Source organism: Carassius gibelio, chromosome A11 (assembly GCF_023724105.1).
Source record: "Carassius gibelio isolate Cgi1373 ecotype wild population from Czech Republic chromosome A11, carGib1.2-hapl.c, whole genome shotgun sequence".
NCBI lineage: Eukaryota > Metazoa > Chordata > Actinopteri > Cypriniformes > Cyprinidae > Carassius > Carassius gibelio.
The window spans coordinates 11,739,897-11,766,649 of NC_068381.1; the positions used below are offsets into that span (position 1 = coordinate 11,739,897).

General features: G+C 36.9%; 1 protein-coding gene across 4 annotated transcripts in view; it reads left to right on the plus strand.

The window, feature by feature from the left end:
• The window catches only part of LOC128022362 (plasma membrane calcium-transporting ATPase 1), an 80,838-nt gene that overhangs the window by 14,552 nt on the left and 39,533 nt on the right, over positions 1 to 26,753 (plus strand). For all 4 annotated transcript variants that reach the window (XM_052609829.1, XM_052609832.1, XM_052609830.1 and 1 more), the window contains exon 2: positions 15,923 to 16,374. In XM_052609829.1, coding sequence (XP_052465789.1) covers positions 16,179 to 16,374 — 196 coding nt within the window. In that variant the 5' untranslated portion in view covers positions 15,923 to 16,178. The remainder of the gene's footprint in view (positions 1 to 15,922; positions 16,375 to 26,753) is intronic.

Here is a 26,753-nt window from a genome sequence, read left to right on the forward strand (position 1 = left end):
ACAAGAGTGACAAGATGTTAATTCAATAAGAGCGACTAGGATAGCTGATCTGCACGGCTGGATTTTTATCCCCCCCTCCCAATGCAGAGTCTTGGATTGGGTTAAAACTTGTGGAGTGTGTCATGAGCATGGAGGTGGTTGACAAATATGGATTTAGACAAGAAATATAACGCAAATACTTCACCGCCTACATGAGAGCAGGGTGGTGTTTCTTTTCAAATGTATTGAAGTTTCCCTAAAGTCATTTGGAATTTTTCCTTTTCCTTGTTTCTTGTTTTTTTTTTTCCTTAGCCTGTAAGGTAGTATTTTCCCGCCTTCCTCCTCCTCTCCTGAGCACGTCCTCTTTCTTGCCGGCTGACAGCATGGAATAATTTCTAAATGGAGGCTGGGCCCACACAGTCTTTTGGGAGTGGCTTGAAATGACAGGCATAAGCGAACAGTCATTTTTCTCTGACTGGTACAAGGCTGGAGAGAGGAGAGGTAAGAAAGGGGGAAGAGGGAAGGGAGGAGGAAGAGAGAATGGGCTGGTGTGCACTACAGAAAGTTTTTTTTTTTTTTCAACAATTTAAAAATTCTCACAACGGAACAGCAGTAATATGCATTTTGTGTTTTTAACTGTTTTGATGAATGTTTGGAATGGATTGTGTCTGCTTGCCTTTGCATTTGACTGGTGTCTGGACTGCAAGACAGGACTGGAATGCCTGGAATTAGATTAATTTCAGTCTTTGGTTGGGGTCTACAAAGTTGAACTTTTACAACAAACATTCTCACGCACTTGTACTTGTATAAATTCCTGTACAATTCCAGACTTGTTGAGTGGCATTCCAGTTGACTATGAGAGAATCCCATGACGCAGATGCCAAAACATGCCTTTCTTGTTTAAAAATTGCATGAATGCCACCACCATTATACTGGTATAATAATTATACTGGTAATTATAATTAGTTGTACTAGGGCTGATTACAAATGTTTTAGTTTGTAATAAAAAAAAAAGTTTTTTCTAGAAGTTAAAAGAAGCACCGTTCATGTTCGGAGGCTATTCCGGTGGATCTCTTGGGAAAATGTATTCCATCTTTTGGACTCATCATTATACAACGCAATTTTCTAATGATGCAATCACGAAGCTCGCCACTTGGTCGTCTACAATGCTACAATGCATCATCTGCATCAATGTCATGATTGACCCAGAGTAATTAGAATTTTGAATTTCAATGGCTCTGGATTGGCCCAGAGTAGATGGTTTCTGCATAGTCTTAAATAGGGCTGGGTTAAAAAAATCGATTTTCGATTAATTGTTTTTTTTAAATGTGGTCGATTCAAAATCGATTCTCAAAGTCCATGAATCGATTTTTTTCCATATTTATTTCCGAAGACATTGAACGCAAGATAAGCGTTAATCTAATTACAAATCTTCTCCACTAGATGTCACCCTCTTATGTGCCTTGTGCGATGTTACCAACGTACCTGTCATTCATTCATTCAGTTTAAAGCAGTGGTTCTCAACCCGCGGCCAGTCACGAATTCAAATGCGGCCCACCATATGCTGAACACACACACACAAAATGTTTGCCACTCACTTGAAGAAGAGAAGCAAATGGAAACACCATATACGCAGCAATCATCCTTAATTGAAGAAATGTGGCAAAACATCTCTGGAGAGAACCTCATATTATTAAATTCAAAAGTGCTTTCCATATTTGGATCAACACAGGCTACATTTGTGAACGCACATTTTCTGCAATGTTGCGCGTCAAGTCACGCTCGCGTGCACGTCTTACAGACTGCATCTTAAAGCCTCTTATACTTTCTGCGTCCGCGAGTCCGCTATAGACCGCTAGGTAGGCGTGACGTAAAAATCGCCATCGGAGAGCCGAGGCTCTGAGCAGACGACCGCGTGGACAGGTGCGCGTGGTCAGTAGTCTTCAACAGCGCAATTGCACATGTGCAGGCAGTGTGAAGAAGCCCATTGCCAATCGAACCTGTGCAATCTGTCAATAAATAATATAAAGACAGCGATGTCAATCAAAATGTACTTGTCGGGCTCGGGACGAAATCTGTCGGGCTTAACTTTTAAGGCCCGATTACAGCTGTAATAGAAAATCGAATCGAGAATCGAAATCGAATCGAGAATCGAAATCGAATCGATTTGAGAGCTTGTGAATCTAAATCGAATCGATCTGGAACATCTGAATCGATACCCAGCCCTAGTCTTAAATTTAGTTGTATCAAATTTAAGGCCTTAAAAAGTCTTACGTTGTACAAGAAAGTCTTAATTATGATTTCAAGAGGTCTTTAATTTGGATATTGAAAGACCAGAATTGCGATATGGCTGAATGTGACGATTAAATGATTAAAATGAGGTGTGCTCTGATTGGCCAGCTATCCAGCGCGTTGTGATTGGCCGAATGCCTCAAGCTTGTGACGCCTCTTAACATATTGTGATGCCTTGTCCAGCCAGATTAATATAAATATAAAACCCATTATAAACGTGATACAAACATGATTTCTAGTTGTGTTTTCTTTTGGAAAGCAAAAACAAAGTAACCCCATGTGATGACCCTGGGCTGGATTCCACTTCATACATGGTGAAAGCTGATTCGGCGATCCACAGTGCAAAGTTAATGTATTTCTTCAGTGACCAGTACGGATCAGCCCAGGCATGATGAAGCAGATATCATTCTCTTTTGGAAGGCCAAAGAAAGTAGTTTTGCTTTCACAGTGAAACACACAGCATCTATAGGACATTGCGGCAGCGGCAATAACAATACTACAATAAGAATAAAAGGTGCGATTTTCTTTGCGTGAACATCTGGGCGGCGTTATGCAAATCTTCCCACATACTGACATAGATATGTGGGGGGAATGAACTGTTTCAGGGGGGCATTTTTGAAATCGCATCATATGACCCTTTAAAATAAATTCAGTGCACACAGACTGAAGTAGTTTAAGTCTTTTGGCTCTTTTAATTGTGATGATTTAGGCTCACATTTAACAACCCACCAATTCACTATCTCAACAAATTAGAATATGGTGACATGCCAATCAGCTAATCAACTCAAAACACCTGCAAAGGTTTCCTGAGCCTTCAAAGTGGTCTCTCAGTTTGGTTCACTTGGCTACACAATCATGGGGAAAACTGATCTGACAGTTGCCTAGAAGACAATCTTTGAAACCCTTAACAAGGAGGGTAAGCCACAAACATTCATTGCCAAAGAAGCTGGCTGTTCACAGAGTGCTGTATCCAAGCATGTTAACAGAAAGTTGAGTGGAAGGAAAAAATGTGGTAGAAAAAGATGCACAACCAACTGAGAGAACCGCAGATTGTCAAGCAAAATCGATTCAATAATTTTTGTGAACTTCACAAGGAATGGACAGAGGCTGGGCTCCTGAACCACAGACAACATCAGAAGTGTCTTACCTGGGCTAAGGAGAAAAAGAACTGGACTGTTGCCCAGTGGTCCAAAGTGTTCTTTTCAGATGAGAGCAAGTTTTGTATTTCATTTGGAAACCAAGGTCCTGGAGTCTGGAGGAAGGGTGGAGAATCTCATAGCACAAGTTGGTTGAAGTCCAGTGTTAAGTTTCCACAGTCTTTGATGATTTGGGGTGTAATGTCATCTGCTGGTGTTTGTCCGTTGTGTTTTTACAAAAAACCCAAAGTCACTGACACTGTTTACCAAGACTTTTTGGAACACTTCATGCTTCCTTCTGCTGACAAGCTTTTTGAAGATACTGATTTCATTTTCCAGCAGAATTTGGCACCTGCCCACACTGCCAAAAGGACCAAATTTTGGTTAAATTACCATGGTGTTGGTGTGCTTGACTGGCCAGCGATCTCACTAGACCTGAACGTATTGTCAAGAGGAGAATCAGAAACAAGAGACAAAAATAGGCAGATGAGCTGAAGGCCACTGTCAAAGAAACCTGGGCTTCCATACCACCTCAGCAGTGCCACAAACTGATCACCTCCATGCCACGCCGAATTGAGGCAGTAATTAAAGGTACAATTTGTAAGATATTTGCAGTAAAATATCCCAAAACCACTAGGCTAGTATATTTTGTCCAGCTGATAACTAACAATATCTCTAATGTTTTCAACTACTTGTAAATCATGAGAAAATTCCCATTCTAACAGTGACACGGGGCAGTGCAGTCGCCTGTCAGTGATGTTAGTTAACCTTTGTTACCGCCTTTACTGATGTAGAAACCACATGACAACAGTGTCGTGGACAAATGCGGAAGTAGCTTTGCGACAAAATTCAACTAGAAAGAGATGGTGATCTTGCTTGTTTTACTCGACAGGTGAGTTGTTTTGATTCGTATCTTTACAGAACACGTATGCTATTATAATGATCAACAAGATTAGTATTATGGGGCATACACGGCATACGCAGGGCATCACGTCTCTAGATCCACGCGTGAATTCTGGGAAGACTTTTTCTCAAAGACTGGTGAAGGGGCTTTTGTAGCTACAGAAACAAACAAACATATTGCAGACTCTGCTGATAGATGTAATAAGGTTCATTAACACTAATGCTTCTAATGATTGTGCATGATTTTAATTCTTTCTTCATAGCATGTGCTCCTCATCTCTCGCAAACGAAAGGCTATCTCATCTAAAAGGTCCGTAGCTGGTGCACAAGGTTAAACTCTCATGACTCGGATGCGATGAGATGAGGTGTCAAGTGTCTGTGTTATTCAGAGTTTTTGACCTAATCATGACTGCTATGAGCAACACTTGCTTTTTGTTAGGCAGGGCACCACTAGGTTTTCTGGGCTGTCTGAACAGTTTAATGCTTCTGCCAGTTTAAATCTCACTCCATTGCCGAAAGCTTCGGCCCCCTCTCTGATCTGCCCCTGTTTGTCAGTCACTGGATTTAAATTTTGCAGCATAAAAGCCTTGTCTACACTAAAGTCTCATTTAGGGATGAATAAAATAGTGATGCCATATTGATTAAACAAGTAAGTTAATAGAGTATGTATCTATGTAGGGATTTTGATTTCCCACTTAAATTAGAGTACTCTAGTACAAAAAATCCTTTAGTGCATTTTTCTAGTGTCGGAAAAAAATACCGGAAGTGGTGCATTCCACATGAGAATCAATGAAAAGCAATAATTTCTAAGTTCCGTTTTCTAAGGCTGCACAAGTTGCAAAGGCTGCAGTTCAATTAAACAAATGTATGCACTGCAGGTTTAATATATAACAGTGAAATTACAATACTGTCATTTATGAATGTCGATGGAGTTGTTTTTCTCTGCTTTTATTTTGGCAGAAACCCACAGGAAGATCTCAGTGCTTATTTTAGTTGACAACAGATTTAGAAATGATTCTCATTACAAATTTTGCTAGATGTTTGTCGCATGTATCACATTGTCACATGCCTTCAAAAAAAATTCACAAAAATGTTACTGAGCAACTGACGGCTAACGATTCCAGCACAGATTTTCTTTGTGCTACTTTGTACTGAATTAGTGCGTGCCTCTATTTAATTGCATTAATCATTGTTTGTTACTTAGTATTCTGCCTTTCTGCTTACTCAGCCGAACACAGGAAAATTTTTGGCCGAATATTTTCAGTTGCCGAATATTCAGTGCATTCCTATTACCGTATTTTTCAGACTATAAGTCGCACCTAAGTATGAGTCGCATCAGTCCAAAAATACATCATGACGAGGAAAAAAAAAACATATAAGTTGCACTGGATTTATTTGGAACCAAGAGAAAACATTAGTCTACAGCCATGAGAGGGCTCTCTATGCTGCTCAGTGCTCCTGTAGTCTACCCCTGTTGTTCAGCTTGGTCAAAAAATCCATGAAGTTCAACAAGGAGAACGATTAAAGGTTTTAAGCTTGGATAAGCATCATGGAAATCATTGATTGGGTCTTGTCGCATAGCATTTTGGGCAGATAAATTGATTGTTGCTGAAATTTTAATGTGTTGCAAGACATGGTGTTAGACTGTGAAACAAATTCTTTTCACAGTTTTACAGGCAGTGCGGAGTTCAGCATTGGAGAAACAGTTGGCGCCTTTGCCTTGTGTGCACCTGTATGCAATCCATCTCACCCTCCACATCCACCCCATGCCTTTTGGCTGTTTTTTTTTTTTTTTTTTTCATGTTTGATTTGTGTCTTTTTTCTTACTTTTGCTCCTGTGGCATGATATCTCCTGCCACCCACGCTCTGCTAATGGGGGGTTTAATTGCTTTTTACTGACCTGGTTGTTTACACAAAGATTTGTTACAGCACTTGCTATCTGTGCTCGACGCCTCAGTGAATTCAGCGTGTTGCTCATGAAATGACAAGCTCACTCTCTACCTAGATACACTCTCTGCATTCTGACTCTTTTTGTTACCATGCTTGCTTCTTTTTTTTTTTTTTACTTCTCAACCAAACACCCTTTATTCTCTCTCTCTTCTCTCTCTCTCTCTCTCTTTTATCTTTGAAATAAGTCCCCTTTACTTGATTAAAATGTAATTAATTAAATTTAAACTTTCAATTTAAACTTTTTAATTTTTTTTCTTTTTTTCAGGTGATGGTTTTTTCAGTAACCATCACTGTAGTCTTAAGTGTCACATGATCCTTCAGAAATCATTCTAATATGCTGATTTACCTTCAAGGTCTTTAAGATTCTTTATTGCAATTTCATAGAAAGTAAAAAAAAAAAAAAAAACGATTTATTTGAAATATTCTATATTTTTAAATAATGTAAAGTATTTACTGTCCCTTTTGATGAATTTAAAAATTTTATTTTACTCACACCAAACATATGTGCATGTAATTCTGTAATATTATGTGTAATAAAAAAAAAAAAATATATATATGTATATATATATATATATATATATATATATATATATATATATATATATATATATATATATATATATATGTGTGTATGTATGTATATAGAGAAAGAGAGAGCGAGAGAGAGAGATAAAAAACTAATCTACTATGCTCTGTTTCTTTTCATTTAATTTGAACAGACAGTAGTACAAATGAAAAACAATTCCACCTATATTTGAAAATACTAAATTATATATATATATATATATATATATATATATATATATATATATATATATTATATTATATTATATTATATTATATTATATTATATAAGGGCTGTGCGATAAATCGAAATAAAATCGCGATTTGAGTGTGCGCGATTTCTAAATCGCCTTATAGCACCATTTTCTGCAGCCCTGACCTCCTGCAGTATGTTATCTGAACCAATCAGGATGCAGCGCACCTGAGTGGAGCGCGAGAGCAGAGCACTGAGAGCAGACTGGGCATATACCTAACTCCAGGTTCACACACTCTGTCTGTGATACGTAGCCTTTTTTTTTTTCGAGCCCATGTTAACGGAACAGAACGTTCACACTGCACACAGTAAAAAGATGAGAACAGAAAAGGTTATAAATACAAAGGTGCGAAAAGATTTAATATCTTGCGCATGAGCACAGAGATAGTTGTGAGTGCACATGACACAGGATGAGCGAGAGGAGATATGTTGTAAGGAAGCATATATCTGATCCTTATACAGTCTATGATCTGAGCACGCGCATCTGGTTTTGTTAACAGAGCAAATGAAATCTGCGTGCGAGTCAGTGATGCGCGGGTTGATCCAAAATGAGCGGTTGCCTGCGGTTATGAGTCATTCAAAATATATATTTATTAGTTGAAAACGTCTGTTGGGTGCGGATTATTAATACATTGACCCGCGCATCACTGGTGCGAGTGGATAGATTCGCGCTCGCGCATTATTTTAATGTGCTTTTGCATTACAATAATGCACTCTCGTTGCTGCTTCTGAACCACTTACACATAACTTACTGTATACGCACTGCAGATGCGTACAGTGACCCTTGGGCATTAAATATACTGGGCAAAACATATAACACCTGAGGCACCGCTACAGTAAGCTAGAGATAAAGCTCTCATTGGTTTTCTTTTAGAAATATGTTTAAAATTTATACTGAATGCATTTATGACTGTAAAGCATGTCTGTCTGTCTGTCTGTGTCAAAATCGTGATTAAAATCGAAATCGCAAAATTGATCAAAAAATCGTGAAAGGTTTTTTTTGTCCATATCGCACAGCCCTAACATATATATATATATATATATATATATATATATATATATATATATATATATATATATATATATATATATGTGTATATATATATATATATGTTGTACATATACATACAAGGAATACATTCTTGAAATATATTTGATGTACTTTAAAGATAAACAAGGGGAAAACACAGATTATGGGTGGGGAATCTTTAGTCACCTCACGATCCAATTCCAGAACGATTCTTGATCTGCCCCCCCCATTAACTAATTAGTTTACTGACTTGATAATCTTAAAATCCTTACATTTACATTTCCTTACATAATTAAGTACTTCTTAAAATAATTACTAATTGACTAATTGCAGTTAGTTTAATTTGTAAATTAATACAGGTGCATCTAAATAAATTAGAATGTTGTGGAGAAGTTAATTTCAGTAATTAAACTTGTGAAACTCTTGTATTAAATTCAATGCACGCAGACTGAAGTAGTTTAAGTATTTTGGTTTTTTTAATTGTGAAGATTTTGGCTCACATTTAACTAAAACCCACCAACAACTTAGAATATGGTGACATGCCAATCAGCCAATCAACTCAAAACACCTGCAAAGGTTTCCTGAGCCTTTAAAACGGTCTCTCAGTTTGGTTCACTAGGCTACACAATCATGGGCAAGACAGATCTGACAGTTGTCCAAAAGACAATCATTGACACACTCCACAAGGAGGGTAAGCCACAAACATTCACTACCAAAGAAGCTGGCTGTTCACAGAGTGCTGTATCCAAGCATGTTAACAGAAAGTTGAGTGGAAGGAAAAAGTGTGGAAGAAGCTTTTGATTGAACCTTGTTTAAATCTCTTTTGCTATATATAGAGAGATTTAAACTGTTGAATTAAAGCTTAAATCGAAGGCTGTTTGTTGAAATTGCAACTTAATTTAGCAAAACATACATCCAGTTTCACAGGAAATGTGGTTATAATCATTTACAAATACCAGTACCCGTTTACTGCACTCTTGCCATATAGTTGCAGAATAAGGCTTTCGTATACTACATCCCTGAAGTATGGGCATCATAACTCAGTAAAGACTGTACAATGCCCTTACTATCTCAATGGCATGTTGCAACTTGGTGGTGGTAGGTTACGTCCTTGATGGTGGTAGGTGAGCGTGAGTCGGCTGAATTGCTGCAGAGCGAGCAGCTGGGTCCAGGGCGCTGCATTCTGCCGCTTTAGTATGCAAGGCAGGTGTGGCTGCAGTCAGAGGGAGGATGGGACAGGCCGACGCTTCAACACAGAGAGTTTCGCTCCCGGCCGCATCCAATTACACGCCCCCTGTTACACACGCACACAAACCAGCACAATCATCTCCACAAACCAGCACAATCATCTTCAGTTTTTTTTTCTCTCTCTTGAACGACCAGTCATTTATCTTTTGCAGTCACTTTGCAGCCATACCTTCTAAAATAAAAAGGCAATTCTTGTCTAGTTTGAACATCCACTATAATAATTTTTTATTTATTTTTTCTCGATCAAGCTTCTTTGTCATCTGTTACAGCCACAGTTTATTTGGTTCTCACTCTGCCTGTCAGGGACCCAGAGCCGTCTGATGAAGGAAATGTTTAAATTTAGGAGCTGAGGGAAGCAAAGACGGATGACCTGTCTGTCCAGCAATGTACAACCCTAATTAGAAATGGTAATAGGGATGACATCCATCTTTCAGGTGCTGTTGACTGGTCAGTACTGTCTTCAGAGGGTTAAAAAATGACTACGTAGTCAGTGCTGGGTATCTGTTGCTTTTCCAACATAACAAAATAAGAGTTCACAAGTTACTGGCGTAGTTTGTTTATTTGTCTCACTCTCCCCAGGGAGATGCTGGATGTCTGTGAGCCATCCAAGCCATTTCCCTGATCCAAATGGATGTTTTTGTATATTACAAAAGAAGCTGATGCTCAAAAATGAATTGTCCTGCTTTTAGCATGCTTCCTGTAAACGGCTTTCCCTCCATCTCACCTAAATTGAACTTCATCCTTTTAGGGGTAATTTAATAGCGGTCTCCATCCGGTGCTCTGCCTTTAATTTTTGGGAGTGCATCAGACTGTTCGATTTGCCCCTCTTGCTTTGACAGCTTGGTCTGGCCTACTTTGCTTCGTTGCATCTCCCTGTAGCCATATTTCATTAAAATGCAAAAAAAAAAAAAAGTTGATATGTTGGTCCCACTCTATAACGCAGGCTTTTGATGGGTGAATTACGCTGCCTAGTTTAAATTAACTTCCTGATTAAAGGCAGATAAAAACTACTACGCTCAGTCTAAACCGATAAAGCAAGCAAGCATTATTGGGCTTTTGGTAATGGCTGACAGGCTGCACTCACCAGACATCATTGTAATTTTTAGACATTGACAGTATAAAACGGCTTAATCTGTCGGGAAATTAGATGTTTGCTCTTCTTTGAGGTGTGCACTAACTTGCATGTTTCACTCAGACTTTTGAGATGCAATGTAGACTGATGAGTCACTCTCATAAAAACCCAACAGACCGAGTGAGAGGGTGGAGAGAGGAAAGAAAGACTGAAGAGATGGTGAGGTAGTACAGGGTTTGTGGTGTTGCAGAGCCCCAGATGAGTGGAGGAGGATATGGGGCCTAAAGGCCTGCACTGGCACCACTGCTGCAGGACAGCGAAGGAAACAGATGTGGCCAGATTTACATCTGCTGCCTACCAGTGACTGCTCATATGCTTTAATCTCACTGCAATGCCTCGCTCTTATTTCCTTCCTCCCTCCCTTAATTTTGCATCTTCTGCTCACCCGGATGTCCCTGCCGACTTCTGCTCTCCCCCGGAGTCTCGGCTGGCATCCCTCCATCTTCACCACAACCGCTCCCCACCCTTCATCCTCTTCAGTTCGATACACACATTCAGCCTGAACTCAAATGCTTTAATCTTCTCAGTCTCTTACCATTCTCCTCACACGCACACTGGGATGCGGAATGTGAACCACTTGGTGCACCCTCTTCCACATTTACACAGCCGTACACTTCCACCACTGTTAAGATTTTTAACAGACGCCGACCTCTCTCTTCATTTAATCATGGGTCTGGTGACTCAAATGCATTAATGTAGAGGATAACTACTCAAATGAGCTTTGAAATAAATTTTGGCTGTGTGCATTACAGTTTGCTTATGAACTCTCTATAGTCTATACTTTTTATAGTAAATGTGGAGCACAGCTATATATATATATATATATATGTGTGTGTGTGTGTGTGTGTGTATGTATATATATATATATATATATATATATATATATATATATATATATATATATATATATATATATATACACACCATATTTTTCGGACTGTAAGTCGCACCCGAGTATAAGTCGCATCAGTCCAAAAATACATCACGACGAGGAAAAAACCTAAATCGCACTGGACTGTAAGTCGCATTTATTTTGAACCAAGAACCAAGAGAAAACATTACCGTCTACATCCGCAAGAGGGTGCTCTATGTGTTTTGTTTTGTCTATGTGCTATGTTTTGAAGGCTCAAATTAATTTTGATAAATAAGTCGCACCTGACTAGTCGCAGGACCAGCCAAACTATGAAAAAAAAGTGTGACTTATAGTCCGGAAAATACGGTGTATATATATATATATATATATATATATATATATATATATATATATATATATATATATATATATATACATATATATATATATATATATATATATATATATATATATACTACGTTTGAGTGTTGATGTAGATTTTCAGATTCGTTTGTATTTTTTGTTTGGCTATATTTTAGGTTATAGCTACAAATTATACAGGGCATTGTTTCAAACATGTTGTTTTAGTTATATTTATATACTAAAATAGTATTTATTTTGATAGTTTTGTTATATTTTAATGTTATCTAATTTTATTTCAGCTTTGTCAGTAATAGCAACACTGATTCAAACTAAAAAAGTAATCATACGAGTCATTCATTCATCAGTCTACAATGGTCATGCTGTATGTTCAAAATCAAAAAAAAAAAAAAAACTACATAAAAGGTCTGTTGTCAGATTGGTTTCACAGTATGACCTTGGAAAACAGGTTATAGTTTCTTGTATTTTTCATGGAATGTTGTACCTCCTGCTTCTATAGTATGATACTGTTGGAAACATCCCTGTTTTGTATTGTTTTTTTTTTTTTTACAGTTGATGCCTCAGCTTAAAAGTATGGCATGAGAATCTCAACAATGTTACAGAGGCGATAATAATAGTCTTGCATACACGAAGCATCATTTAACATCGTTTTCATGGGTCATACAGTAAAACAACTATTTGTAGTGCTGGCATGTTAATCACAGAGTAAATTATCAGCATCTAATTTAATGGTGTTTGCTAAGGCAAGCATCACTATTATTATTTTTCATACTTGGGTTTAGGAATTTGAACAAACTCTTAAAACTATTTATTAATCTGTGGTGTGTAACTCGACCATGGTGTTTGTGCTGCAAACATGAATGATTTGTAGTTGAGCAGAACGACATCAGTAAAACTTATTTTTACCTTCACCACTAAACTACTTTAAGAACTGTAAATTATTCATAAGTTCTATTATTTTTTTAATAGGGATGCACCGGTTGACCGGCCATAAATCGGAACCGGCCGGTTATCCATTGCCCAATTCTGGCCGATTTTTCCGGAAGTGCGGCTGCGTGCACAGACTACATTGAAATCATTCGCTATCATGTCATTTGTGTGAAAGTATTTCGAAATCTGTGCGCAGGACACGGGCAGCCGATCAGTACTGGAAATGCAGAATTTCATGTCTGAGGCACAGATAGCAGGAAGCAATCAGCCGTTGGTGTACTGGCGCACAAAATAAGAGCCTTTCCTGCACGCACTAAAGCTGCGCGAGCGTATACTGTACCGGTCCACGCCCTGAACACAAGTAGACCGTGAAGAGATGTCCAGATCAACTTCTCACGTGTTGGATGAGAAACGAAACGGACTAAACTGACAAAACTGAAATGTTTTTTTTTTTCTTTTCTAAAGTAGAACCTGCATACACGTTTGAAAAGACAGAAGTGGCCTAAACGTTAGTTCTGTATAGGATTATTTTTATTTTACCTAAAAAATACATCGACTTAATTTGATTTAAAAATCACCTGCTGTAGCTCAGTGAAAAAAAGTATTTCATTCATCCAATTAAAACATTTATGGGTAATGATTCACATCTATATAATTTTTTAACTGAAGAGAATAGTTATTTGTGAATCATTCCCCAAATTTTTTCTTTTTTTTTTTTTTTTTTTGGACGAATGAGACACTTTGCATCTGTGTTTTATTCGGACCAACATTATTTGATTGGAATAATTTACTTGTATAGCATACTGTTTTATACTGACTGGTAAAGCTTTTTTTTTTTTTAAACCAAATTTAAAAACTAAAACAAATACTGAATGCTGATTAAGAAACATGTTATTGAATGTGTGTTGATTGTGTTGTTTGGACTGTATAACTATGCAGTTGTTGCCTTTCATTTCACATGATTACAGTTCATATTTTAATTTAAGCCCAGTACTATGTAGTTTCAACCCAATTCAAAAACAAAAGCCAAATGCTGACGTCTGTACCATCTTTGTTTGTATTGAATTTAGGCTGCATACTGTGCAGATACTGCCGTTAATTTCAGATGATTACGGTTATTGTTTTCAATTGCCAAAAGCCAGTTTTGGCCTATTGAATACCAAATAAACATCTTGTTTATGCATACTTTCCTTCTTTCTTGTTTGTTGCTTAAAGATAAACAAAAATCGGAAATCGGTATCGGAATCGGCCAGTTTGCTTGTAAAAAAATCGGTATCGGAATCGGCCATGAAAAATCATGATCGTGCATCCCTAGTTTTTAATGGTATAAGATTTTGTGCAATATACAGACATATCAGAGTAAGGGGTTGATTGGTGTTGAGTTGATGAGTGGAGAAAAGCAATGAGGAGAAAACTAGTTTAGCAGAATTAAAAAGAGACTGTGAGAATTCAACTATCTCTGACTAAACATATAAGTCTTCAATCTAGATCTACAGAGAAACTTTGCTAGGTGGGGTTTTTCAGTCTTAAAAACCCTGTAAGAAGATGCTCTTACTCCTGTTGTGAAATATTTTTCTTGGAATACTCAAAAGATGAGCGTTTAATATCTCAAAGGCATGCCTCTCTTAAAAATTTAAATTCTATCATTATTCACCTTTAAACATTTCCAGGTTTATTTTTATTTTTTTATTCTTCATGTTGCTTCAATTATACAAATATTTCACAATGTTGCCATTTTACTGTATTTTTTTTTTTTTATCAAATAAATGTATAGACTTACATGCAAGGAAAATGCATGCAATATTGGTGATTATGGGGTGGAAGAAAACCCAAGCTCCTACATAGAAGTATTTAAAACACTCGTCCATTCCTGTTTTCAGAGGTTAACTTGGGTGGGTCCTCTTCAGCATGGCATGTGACATTGCTTTATAGAATTATTATTTTTTTTCCACAGAACCACTCAAACATTTTATGTTCTCTGCTAATCTGAAAGCTCGGTAATGGCCTCTCTCAATGCCTTGGGCAATGGATGACATTTGTTTGGAAACACTGTAGTGCTTGTTCTTGTAGCATTTACACATTTTGACATTTACAGACATCCATTACATTAGTACTAATGTTAGAACTAAATTCAGTAAACTGTATTCTGACCTGACTAATGTGGTTTTCACGTACACATACAACAATGGATATGTTTAAAATCAGAACTCACTTTAGGTACTTTAAACTACGATGATACCTTAAGTGCAGAGTTAAAATAATAGTAAAGAGAGATGAGAGTCATAGTAAAACTACTATGTGCTGAAGTCTCCTCTTTTAGTGGTCAAGAGGTCAGTGCAGTGTACAGAGGCTGAAGCATTACTGACACTGAAGGAAGAGCGGACAGTAATCCAATCTGGGTTAAAATAAACCTCAGGGCTTTCCAGTATCCAGTGCTTCTCTTTTATGGCTACCATCACTGACTGTACAAGTGTGATAATGAGAAATTGGCCATAGCGCTTCTAGATGAATCCCAGTCCAAAATGTCATCTCGGATCACTGCAAGCACACATCAAAGAGTGACCTCTATTTATTTTATTCCGTGTCCATAAGAAAACCCAACAGAGTTGGAAGCTCCCCTGTCTCACATTGACACAGACCCCCCTTATCTCAGATACGGGCAGAGTTTTGTTTTTTTATTTTATTTTTTATTTTTTCGTTTATTTTACACCCATTGACCTCTCTTTTTCTTTTTCTACTTCTCTGTGTTTCCCTCCTACTTCCCCTCTTTGGGCTTGGAGACCGGCAGCAAAACAGTAAACCGTTTAATTTGCTCCCAAACTATGAATTCCTCCAGGGTTAATGAATGTATGACTGCGATGATGAGTCTTGGAGATTCCCATTAGATATGCAAACTAGGTACCTTTTTTGGGGTTACATCCGTATATTGTGATTGTTCAAGCACATGAAGAGGTCTCACAGACTTTCACTATGTGTGTCGGAACTTTCCCTGGGGGAAATAAATGTGTATATAATGTAAATATAAAACAGCAGGCTTACTAAAAGTGCAAATTCTTTCTCTGCAGCTCTGTATTTCATAACGTTTTGTCCTTTTTTTTTTTTCTTCTCTTGGTTTATTACAACATGACGCTTCATTCAAAAGTACAAGTGGTTCTGGTCATTAAGACAGTGTCAACATTTCCTGTTCTGTCACAAAATGTTCAAAATTAGGCCATTTTTCCATTGATTTACAAAATGATTTAAATCCTGTCTGTTTCTCGCTCTCTTTCAGTTTCTCGCTGGTTCATCTAGAGTACAATACATCCTTGCTGCTGTGGTAACATGTCTGACCTGGATCATCCTCTTCAGAAACCTTTTCTCTGATGCTCGTTTGCTCTCAAAACAGTTCTGCTCAACGTCCCAGTAACTTGTGAACTTGTCACTTACCTGAAGCATTCCTTCATCACCCAGTCTTACGTTTACAAGTGGATTGATCCGAAATCTCACGTCCTGAGGCCTGAGGAGTGACTGAAACTCAGCGAGTCGAGATGGCTAACAACACTGCAGACCACCCACCGGGGAACTCGGTCGCCGAGGTCGACCACGAAGGCGACTTTGGCTGCACGACGATGCAGCTCCGTGAGCTGATGGAGCTCCGCAGTGGCGAGGCGGTCAACAAGATTGCAGAATGCTACGGAGATGTGCAAGGCATCTGTCGCAGACTCAAGACCTCACCTGTCGAGGGTAAGAAGCAATGAAGATCTAGACCCACACAATCACTACCACTTTATGCAGTTGTGCCGTATGCAGGAAGCACTGGTACATGTTGAAAAATCACTGACACACGTAGCCAGTTTTTTATTTGAATTACTGTTTTTTACTGTTTTTTTTTTACCATTTTTGTTTTATTTCAAAGCGCTGAAACTCAATTTAATACTTAATTTTAAATAGTTAATATATATATTAGAAACTGTAATTTACCAGAAAACTAAATTTAAATCTGTTGCATATTTCATGTTTAAAATATAGTTGAATCCCTTTCAAAAATGAAAGGTTTAAATATTTCTGAGGTGTTTCCCCACATCATGACTCACTGTAGGCATGCTGTGATGTTTGTGGGGAGAATTGTGCTTTACACGTGCTTTGGAAAAGCTCTGTCATCTTGTCATCTGACCACAAACTCTTTTCTTACATGACAGCTGCATAATCCCTTTAGAGTAGGGCTGCTTTTGTGCCACCTGAGCTCTGTGATTGTTCGCTGCTTTGCTGTTTCACATTAAGTCTGCTTTTCTAGGCAGTGTTTTTATAATTTTACGTTTCAACCAACAGTGTCCCCTTTTTGCGTTTTTGGGTATGTCTTGAGTTTCACAGGTGACCTTCCAATTCACTCTATATATAATAATTTTTTTTAAAGGAAGATTTTGGGATAAATACAATTTAGGCTCTAATTATGCCACTTACAAAGTTTATATTTACTTATGTTTGTTTATTAAATGATTTATTTTTAGTACACTAATTACATTTTGTTCACTTACATTGTTCACTTATTTATTTACTTAATTACTTGCTTGTTAACTGTATGGTTAATCAACATTATTTTCTGTGGTGATCAACAGCATAACACAAATGCTGTCAGTAACTTAACTTTATCTTGCGTTTAACCTGTAATATTCATCGCTTTAGATAGTGGTTTTACTCAGAAATGTGTTTGATGGCAATACCTGGGTATCACCTAAACTCATTTTAGAAGTTTTATCTTGTATTAATCTAAGTTGTCTCATGTAGTTTTGCAAATTTTATGTTTTATTAACCTGTGGTCACTATGAGAACAGCCTTTTTGCCAACATGGAGCTGAAAATCAAAAAAGCAGCAAACAAAACCAGAATATTCCTTTAACTAAGATGATGTGTGAAAAAGATTTTGATTTAAATAAAATTCCAAATTGTAATCTCAAGCTTAGGGATGTCAATTTTCAATCATTTCCATGATTGATCGTCATTTAAATTAACGTTCAAGTAATCGATTAATTGTTAATCTTAATGCTGCAAAATGCATCTATTTCAGCGGCTCAGTCACCGGTATGACAGGATTTACAAAACCCACTCAAAATTATGGCATTTAAAATATAATTACCGTATTTTTCGGCCTATAAGTCGCACCTAAGTATAAGTCACATCAGTCCAAAAATACGTCATGACGAGGAAAAAAACACATATAAGTCACACTGGACTATAAGTCGCATTTATTTAGAGCCAAGAGAAAACATTACCGTCTCCAGCCTAGAGCTCTAGAGCGCCCTCTCGCGGCTGGATACGGTAATGTTTTCTCTTGATTCATTTCTCTAGGTTCATGTCAAAGAATTTTTGATAAATAAGTTGCACCTGACTATAAGTCGCAGGACCAGCCAAACTATGAAAAAAACTGTGGTGCTAGTGTGATCGAACAGCTAAGACATATATATATATAAAAAAAAAAATAATAATCCTTTTTGGAGTAAGATTTAATCTTCAAAAGTGTTTACACTCACAATAAAAATATAAAAACACAGAAGGTTTGTGCACTTGTAAAATAAAGTAAACAATCAGAATCCGCGTTGTCATCCTTTCCTTGAACTTGTCCATGGAGCGCTGCGAGACACTTTTATTTTAAATCTGTTATAATTATTTGTTAAAATCAAATAATGTTGTTGCAAATAAAACAAAGATGCAATGTGTTTCATTCATCCAATTTAAAAATTTTAGGGGCATGATTCACATCTATATATTTTTTTACTTGAGCCAATGAAAAATAAATAACTATTGTCTCAAATTAACAAGCAAGTTTAAAATTAAGTCGATGTAATTTTAAGGTAAAATGAAAATAATCATCTTATATACTTCTGGCTTGTCAAACGTGTATGCAAGTTCTACTTTACAAAAAAAAAAAATAATAATCAGTTTGGTCACAGTTTAGTCCGTTTTGTTTCTCATCCAACACATGAGAAGTTGATCTGAACATCTCTTCATGGTCTACATGTGTTCAGGGCGCGGACCGGTACAGTACGGTCGCGCAGCTTCAGTGCGCGCAGGAAAGGGACTCTTATTTGTGCGCCAGTACAACAATGGCTGTTCACTTCCTTCTATCTGTGCTCAGACATGTAGCTCTGCACTTCCAGTGCTGAACGGCTGCCCATGTCCAGTGCACAGATTTCGAAATACTTCCAAACAAATGACACACAGTAGCGAATGATTATAATGTAGTCTGTGCACGCAGGCACACTTCCAGAAAAATCGGGCAGAAAAAAGACTTCAAGAAAATATTTTAAGGAAAAACTGTCCGGTTCTGATTTTATGGCCGGTCAATCGGTGCATGACTACTTTTAAAGATATTCACATGCAGTCCAGTTTACAGAATGGCTCTACATTCTTCCTACCCAACGATTTTAGTGATATTTTATCATGAACTAGTTTGTCACACAATCAAGGATGTCGTATTTCACCTCTGTCAGTGCTAGGTGAGATAAGGCTTCTCTGTCATCCTGATGAACAGCCTGAACGTGCTAAGCAAGCACCGACAGGCTTCTCATCTCCACTTCAGCATACGGGCTCTGTTAGATCATCCTAGCAGTGAAACTTCCTCCACAGCGTGTCTTTAATTATGTTTTAGATCATCTCACTGTTCCTTTTATTGATGAAGGAACAGCTGTACAGACTTCCCCACACAAGAAATGTGAAGAAGGGGGGATAATTGTTTTCTCTTTTGCCCTTAAATGGAGGAGTAGGTGGGGAAAAAAATCAAAGTAGAATTTCTTCTAAAGGTGCTGTGGAGACTTTTTGACATGGTTTTGACATAGCATAAACCTGTTTTGTCGGTGGCGTGTGAGTCTGACTGCATTTGTGTATTTGTTAAAAGAAAAGAAGCAAAAACATTGAAATTGACAGAAGAGGTGTATTAGCTTGGCACTGGACTTGATGTTAGTTCTTGCTGCTTTCTTGGCTTATGAGGGAAAATGAATCATCACTGGTCTGCTGTAATATATATATATATATATATATATATATATATATATATATATATATATATATATATATATATATTTTTTTTTTTTAAATCCAAGCCTCTCTTTTTTGCCTGACACAGACCACAGATTACAGTCCATTCAACAGTTCTCGATTCAGCAGCCATGTGCTTTGTGTCCTATTTATGGTCGATGATTGTTGTGGCCAAAGAAAACCCAAAATGAAAACAAAAGATGTTTTTTTTTTTTTTGTTTGTTTTTTTTTTTAATAATTTATCTCGGTCTTTAGACTTTGCAACTGCTTCTCAAGTTCCCCCCTAAATCATTATAAGTTGTTTTCACACACATGGCTCCCTGTGGACTTTTTGTTCAACTTTTGAGAAGTGTTGTTCGGTCACCTTGTTTTTGGAGGGTATCCCTTGTTTATTTGGCTGAATGGCTAACATTGGCTTTTATCCCTTCCTTTCATTTGTTTCCTGTTAATATATATACAGTCTTTTGGCAGCTGTTCCAATCACGACAAGGTCTGAACGTGGAAGACCTACTTGTTTTGGCCCCTTCAAAACAAGGATATTTTCATCTTTAAGGATATTTAAAATGAGAAAAGATATTTTGTAGGTAGTTTTCTTACAGTTATATGAGACATTACATTTGAATTAAAACTTATTTGGATCACAGTTGGTCTATTATGTTCACCAAGACTGCATGCTATAATGTAGCTCAAAAGTGTTGTTTGTATAAAAAGAACTTCCTCATTTAACAGATGGTACTGTGGATAAGAGCCTAGCTTGTTAACGTGCCATTTATCTGCATATATGCATTAATCTTAAAAATAAAAACTTATTTATTCCATATTTGAATACTGTGTGATAGAATGCTATATGTTTATTATACATTATTATGAATTGCTAGAGATTGCATGTGGAAAACCGCAGAACTGACTTTTAAAATATATAATTATGTACAATGCAAAAAAAAAAAAAAAAAAACAGCCCTACATAAAAGATCTGATCAGTCTGATCAGACTTTTTTTTTATTATCTAAATAATGTATCCACCTTTCTTTCATACAAGAGCGGTAAGATTTGTAATTGTAAATTTTATGTGTCTGGTTTCCGGTCTCATCTGCTTCCGGCTATTTTAACAGTTAGTTTTGCTGTTTGGTATTGCAAACTATTGTTTCTTATCATATTATTTTAATGTATTATTTATTATATTTATTATATATTCCAATTATAAACACACTGGTTTGTAATGGAAACAGCTTTAAAGGGGGGTGAAATGCTCGTTTTCACTCAATATCCTGTTAATCTTGAGTACCTATAGAGTAGTACTGCATCCTTCATAACTCCAAAAAGTCTTTAGTTTTATTATATTCATAAGAGAAAGATAGTCTGTACCGATTTTTCCCAGAAAAACACGACCGGTTGGAGGCATGACGTGTGGGCGGAGCTAAAGAATCACGAGCGCCAGTAGGCTTTTGTGTTGAGCGTATGGAAGCCATGACACCGTGAGGACAAAACCAACCAAAACAAACCATGGCTAACAGTCAGATTCAGCGTATATTTATGATCCAGAATCAGATCCAGAGGCTGAAATTTAACAAGAGCAGCATCAGCAACAACGTCTCTATGTGGTATGTACTGAAACTGTATATATTTGCTAAGCGGTTTTGGAAAATGACTAAGTTCCACTTTGTCGTCTTTTTTTTTTTTTAAGCTGTACCATTGGAAAGTGCAGTTTGATGACGACATCGCAAGTTGTTTACTTGATGTGCTTACGCACCGATAGCTAAGTTAACAACACAGAGATATTTGAAGCAGTTTTACTCACCGCCTGCGGTTCCAACACACGATCGTGACCCTTTTTCGTTGGGACTGCATTATCCTTAAGAAATAAACGATGTGCAAATCCGGCGTCAAACTGGGCTTTGTTTGTAAAACAAGCATCTTCGAAATGAAGGGGAACAAACACAAACACTTGCACAACTCCGTTGATGCTCTGTAAAAATAAACTCCATCCACTGGTCCCTTAATGCTGTTTTTTTTGGTAATCTGTGCAGGGTTGTCTTGCCCTGGCAACCAAAAACACACTCCTTTTGTGACATTTTGCGACGCTCTCGCTCTGATCAGTGAATCGCTCTGATCAGTGAAATGTCTGTGCTCAGCCTCACTATACGGGAGCGCGCGCTCTTCCGGCAGACGTGCCCTCAGGACCCATATAAGGAAATTCCGCTCCATCTAACGTCACACAGAGCCATACTCGAAAAAAAACTTTCCGAAACTTGTGACAAACCGGAAGGAGTATTTTTGGAACAGAAATACTCCTTCAAATGTACAACTTAGTTTTTGAAACTTTGTCCATGTTTAGCATGGGAATCCAACTCTTTAACAGTGTAAAAAACTCAGTATGCATGAAATAGCATTTCACCCCCCCTTTAAAGTTTATTGCACTTTATTATTCTTGTTATATTCCTACAGTGGCAAATGAACCGGAAGTATTGCACATGAGCAGAAAACAGTACGGGTGCTCCTATCAGGATTTTTGAGGCCGATCACAGAAAGCAGCACCAATGCCAATCTTTTTAAAGCCTTCTTTTTAACATTCATAATTATTTATATTTATATTTCTTCCACAGACATGTTTAAACAAAAAATTAATTTAAAAAAAAAATTTTACTTTAGCATTTACTTTTAGATTTATATATTAAGTTGCTCAAGCAAGTGGCAAAACATTTAAACTTCTTTTCATACGTTCACAAACTTATCATTGATTTACCAAGTTATTTTATTACAGCTGAGCTTTAGCAACTGTATTAATGTTCTTCAGTCAAGAGAAGGGAGTTATTCTTCTCATTGTGTTTTATTTTATTAACATTAAAGGAATAGTTCACCCTAAAATTTCATCATTTACTCACTCTCAAGTTGTTTTAAACCTGAATAAGTTTCTTCACATAAGTTGTTTTGAAGAATGTGGGAAACTAAACGGTTGTCGGTCCCCAGGGACTTTCAACTGTTTTTTTTTTTCTTCTCCTAATATCAAAGTCATTGGGGACGAGCAACTGTTTGCTTGCCCACATTCTTCAGAATAAATTATTATGTGTTCAGAAGAATAAATACAACAAATTAATATATGTTTGGTACAACATGACAACAACAATTATATAACAACATTTTTATTTTTGGGTGAACTGTCCCTTTGGAGATAAAACAACGCAATTATTGATAACAGTATTGTTTGTACTGGTATCCATCCCTATCCAAGAGTGCCATCTATTATTGCCTTGTTTATCTAAAAGTGCTCTTTTCCTTTAAACCTAGCCAAAAAGCCATAAGTGTTTACTGTGAAACATTTTCGTGTCCATCTATGTTCATGTTTACTGCATATAATGCGCTGTTTCTTTAATTCAGCACTTGGAGCACAGTAGTATACTCTGTGTGGAAATGATCTCTGCACTGTTGCAGACACACACCGCTCCTGGAACGGACTGCAACCACATGCACTGTGAACACTTTAATCCATTAACATGAGTGCGGAAAAATATGCACTGCATACGTACTGCAAAGTGGATAGTTATTTTATTATCAGAACATGTGAGCAGAGCATAGGATCACAATGTTATAATTTTACCAGAGTTGCCCAGTACAGCTGTACTACACAGTGTTAGTGGTCAACTGATATATATTGCCAATGCCGATATATCGGCCGATAGTTTTCAGATATCGGCATTGACTTGTTTGAGGGTACAGAATGCGTTGGTCCAATCAGTGTCTACTTACATCTACTGTTTCGCCTGTCTAAAAATACCATCTAGACATTTCTAAAGACAGTAAGTTCCCCTCAGACATGCATTCATATAAACTCCTACCCCTAAATGAATCTTGATTTTAGCATCTCAACCGATTTGAATCATCAATATTTGAATTGAATTTCAACCGGCTCACGGTTATTTACATCCCTACTTTCCATGGCTTTTTGTGAGGAAGAGGCAGGTCTCGAGATTAACTTTCATTACTTTGTAGCACTGGTGCTCCCAGCATCATAAAGTTAGGAGAACCAGCAAACATTTAGGATCATCAGAACTACAAATTATATATTAACAGATTTTAACCTTATATTCTTAACTTTAATGCAGATTTTAGATTGGTTAATATTAGCTGTAAATCACTGTCACTGCTTTCTGCTAACTACCAAGAGAAAAATAAAGGACTGAAGAAGAGAGAAAATGAAGAGAACACTGACAGATTTCTTTTGTAAACAACCTGAAATTAAGCTCTTCTTTGGTGAGGGTTAGGATGGTGTATGCAGTGTTAAATTTTACATTCAGCCAATTGAATGGAATGGCTGACAGCTAAGGGTGTGCAATATTGACACAAAATTATATCTCAATATTTTCTGGGATTTGAAGTGTTGGTGTGCAAAAATCTCGAACTACAGTGGACAGCGGATTCCTTTTTTATATTCTTCATATTATGAGTGGTGGTCAGTTCACAGCAGTGACAGAAATTAATCTTTTTTAATAAGTTTAAATAGATTTTATACCTTTTATGGTAAGGTTTACCTTAAAGCCATTTTTTTCTAAAAGTGTGCATTATCATTTGAGTCAAATTATTATTTTTTATTATTATATAGTCAATTAAAATAAGATATTTGGGCTATTATCAAGCAAATGAATGTATCAATCAACAAAATGCATCGCAATTAAGAGGAAACACAGATGTAGTATCTGAAATGGCATTTAAATGCATTTACACACTGATTAATGCAGGACATAAATGCATTTAACCTGCAGTTACACATGCATAAATAATATTTTAATATTGTAAACCTAAAACGTTGAATACTGATATTTGCAATATATGAAACTTTAAATGTGAAATTAAAACCACCAGAGGGTGGCAGCAAGTCAATTTAATGAGTGAGTCATTGCTATTTAACTGAATCATTTAATGAATGATTGAATCAGGAATGAAATGCCCTCATGTTGCTCAGAGATTTTTTTTTTTTTTTTTTTTTTTTTTTACATTACAATAAACAGCCAAAGAAAGGTGGACATGGTGTGTTATCCTGGTGTATTTAGTGCTAGGCTGTGTACTTCAGGTTGGTAGTTTTCTGAGAGAATGATGGCCATGTTCAGAGAAAAGAGAGTTGGTGTGTCTGTAGAGGGTGTGACTGGCTCTCCTCCAGACAGCCACAGTCCTTATGCTGTCCATGTGTTCACAATCCTCTCTCTCACCTCTCATCCTGGCCAAGAGAGCAAAACCAAATACAGAGATTTTTAAGGTGGAATTCAAGCTCTAAGGTTTGATACAATTTTCTTACATTTCTTGCATTAAATGAGTCTGGTTTCTAAATCCCCCAAAAATTCCATTAAGTTGAATCTAAATATTATAACAATGTGAAATAACGTATTTATTCCAGGCACAGCTGAATTTTAAGCAATTATTACACCTGTCTTCCGTCTTCACATGATCCTTCAGAAATCGTTCTGATACACTGATTTGGTGCTCAAGTCAAATTTATAAATGCAAGAAATGGCATTTGTTTAAAATGTGATACTTTTGTTACTAATAAATATGTTTTTAGTTATATAATTGTAACAAATAAACGTATTAATGTATTTACTGTCACTTTTGTTCAATTTAATGCATCATTGCTAAATGAAAGTATTTATTTCTTCAAAATAAAAAAATAAGAAGTGTTGACCCCAAACATTTTAACATTTAGTATAAAACTGGTTTATTAACTGTTGTTAAATGGGTAAAAGTTTTTGTAGTCTGTTGAGAAAATAACAGCACATAAATTTCAAGTTCAGATGAGGACACCATTTTCATTTTTGATGATCTGTCCAGTCACAAATTGGTCAATCTGGCAGTGACTAGGCACAATCTGTGCAACTTAAAATTGAAGGAGTGAATCCCATAATATAGGCTAGAGCAGTACCTAGTGATTTATAATGTCCATGTCCTTCCTCTCTCTATTTCTGTGTTGGAAGAAGACTTCTACTGCCCAAAGCATGTGACACATCACCATGTTACCATTTGTGGACATGTCTTGTGACTGCAAATATTTGCTGATGACACGGCATCTCAAATCTCTTTCACGCTTCTCCATTTCCATTGCATATATTGTATATTGATTAAAATACCATATACTGAAAACCAAGGTGAACAGTGTCGTTTTATGAAGAAAATGAAAGGCTGGCATATTTGTACATCTTTCCTTCATGAACTAATTTGTGTACAGAGTTGGAATGCAGCCTGCTGTGCTTGGTTGTCAGCCCAGCCCTGCTGAGCTCTGCAGCCCTATTAATGATCTCCTCCATTACCATCACAACCGTCTCCCCTCAGCATCCTTTTTCAAAGCCTCTGTTTCAGTCACCTTGACACCAGCCCCCTGGCAACAGCCTCCCAGCCATAGATGTGACTGCAGTTGTCTGGAGGCAGTCAGCTCTTGTAAGCCTCTAGCGTATACACACATAAATAATGTTTGGGTGCCTGTAGTTGATGATCTCTTGAATGGAGACCTCCATCTGTCAGTCCTTACATCATCACATTATTACTGTTGATTTTTTTTTCTCTCTCTTGGTTTTGATTTAAAAATAATCATGATGGACAATTCTATAATTTTCCCACTGTACACAGTTTTTTGAGGCCTTAATGCTCCTCGACTTTCCATCCTTAGGCCGCAGTATGACTTTTGTTTACCTGATTTGCCTGACAGACTGCTCTCTTCCAAATTAAAACCATTCTGTTGACACGGCCAGATGTGGTCTGACTTAGGGATCGACCGATATGGGTTTTTCTATAGCCGATTCCGATGTTTAGAGGTCAGGGTCAGCCAATGGCCGATATGTGCTGCCGATTTTTAGGGCTGATATCTTGAAGTTTTCCTCCTTCATTTGCATGCTAAAATGTCACACAAAAAATAAGTGGATGCACAACATTTCTAAACTTATCATCATTTATTAAGCACTGACTTGAACCATCTCTCGAATCTTAATTTGGTGCACTGCACGGTATTTAAATAAAAAATGTATCCAAAGTTAACCAAACAAATCAATAAACTGACCAAGTATTAAATATATAAAACAGGTTTTATATATATATATATATATATATATATAT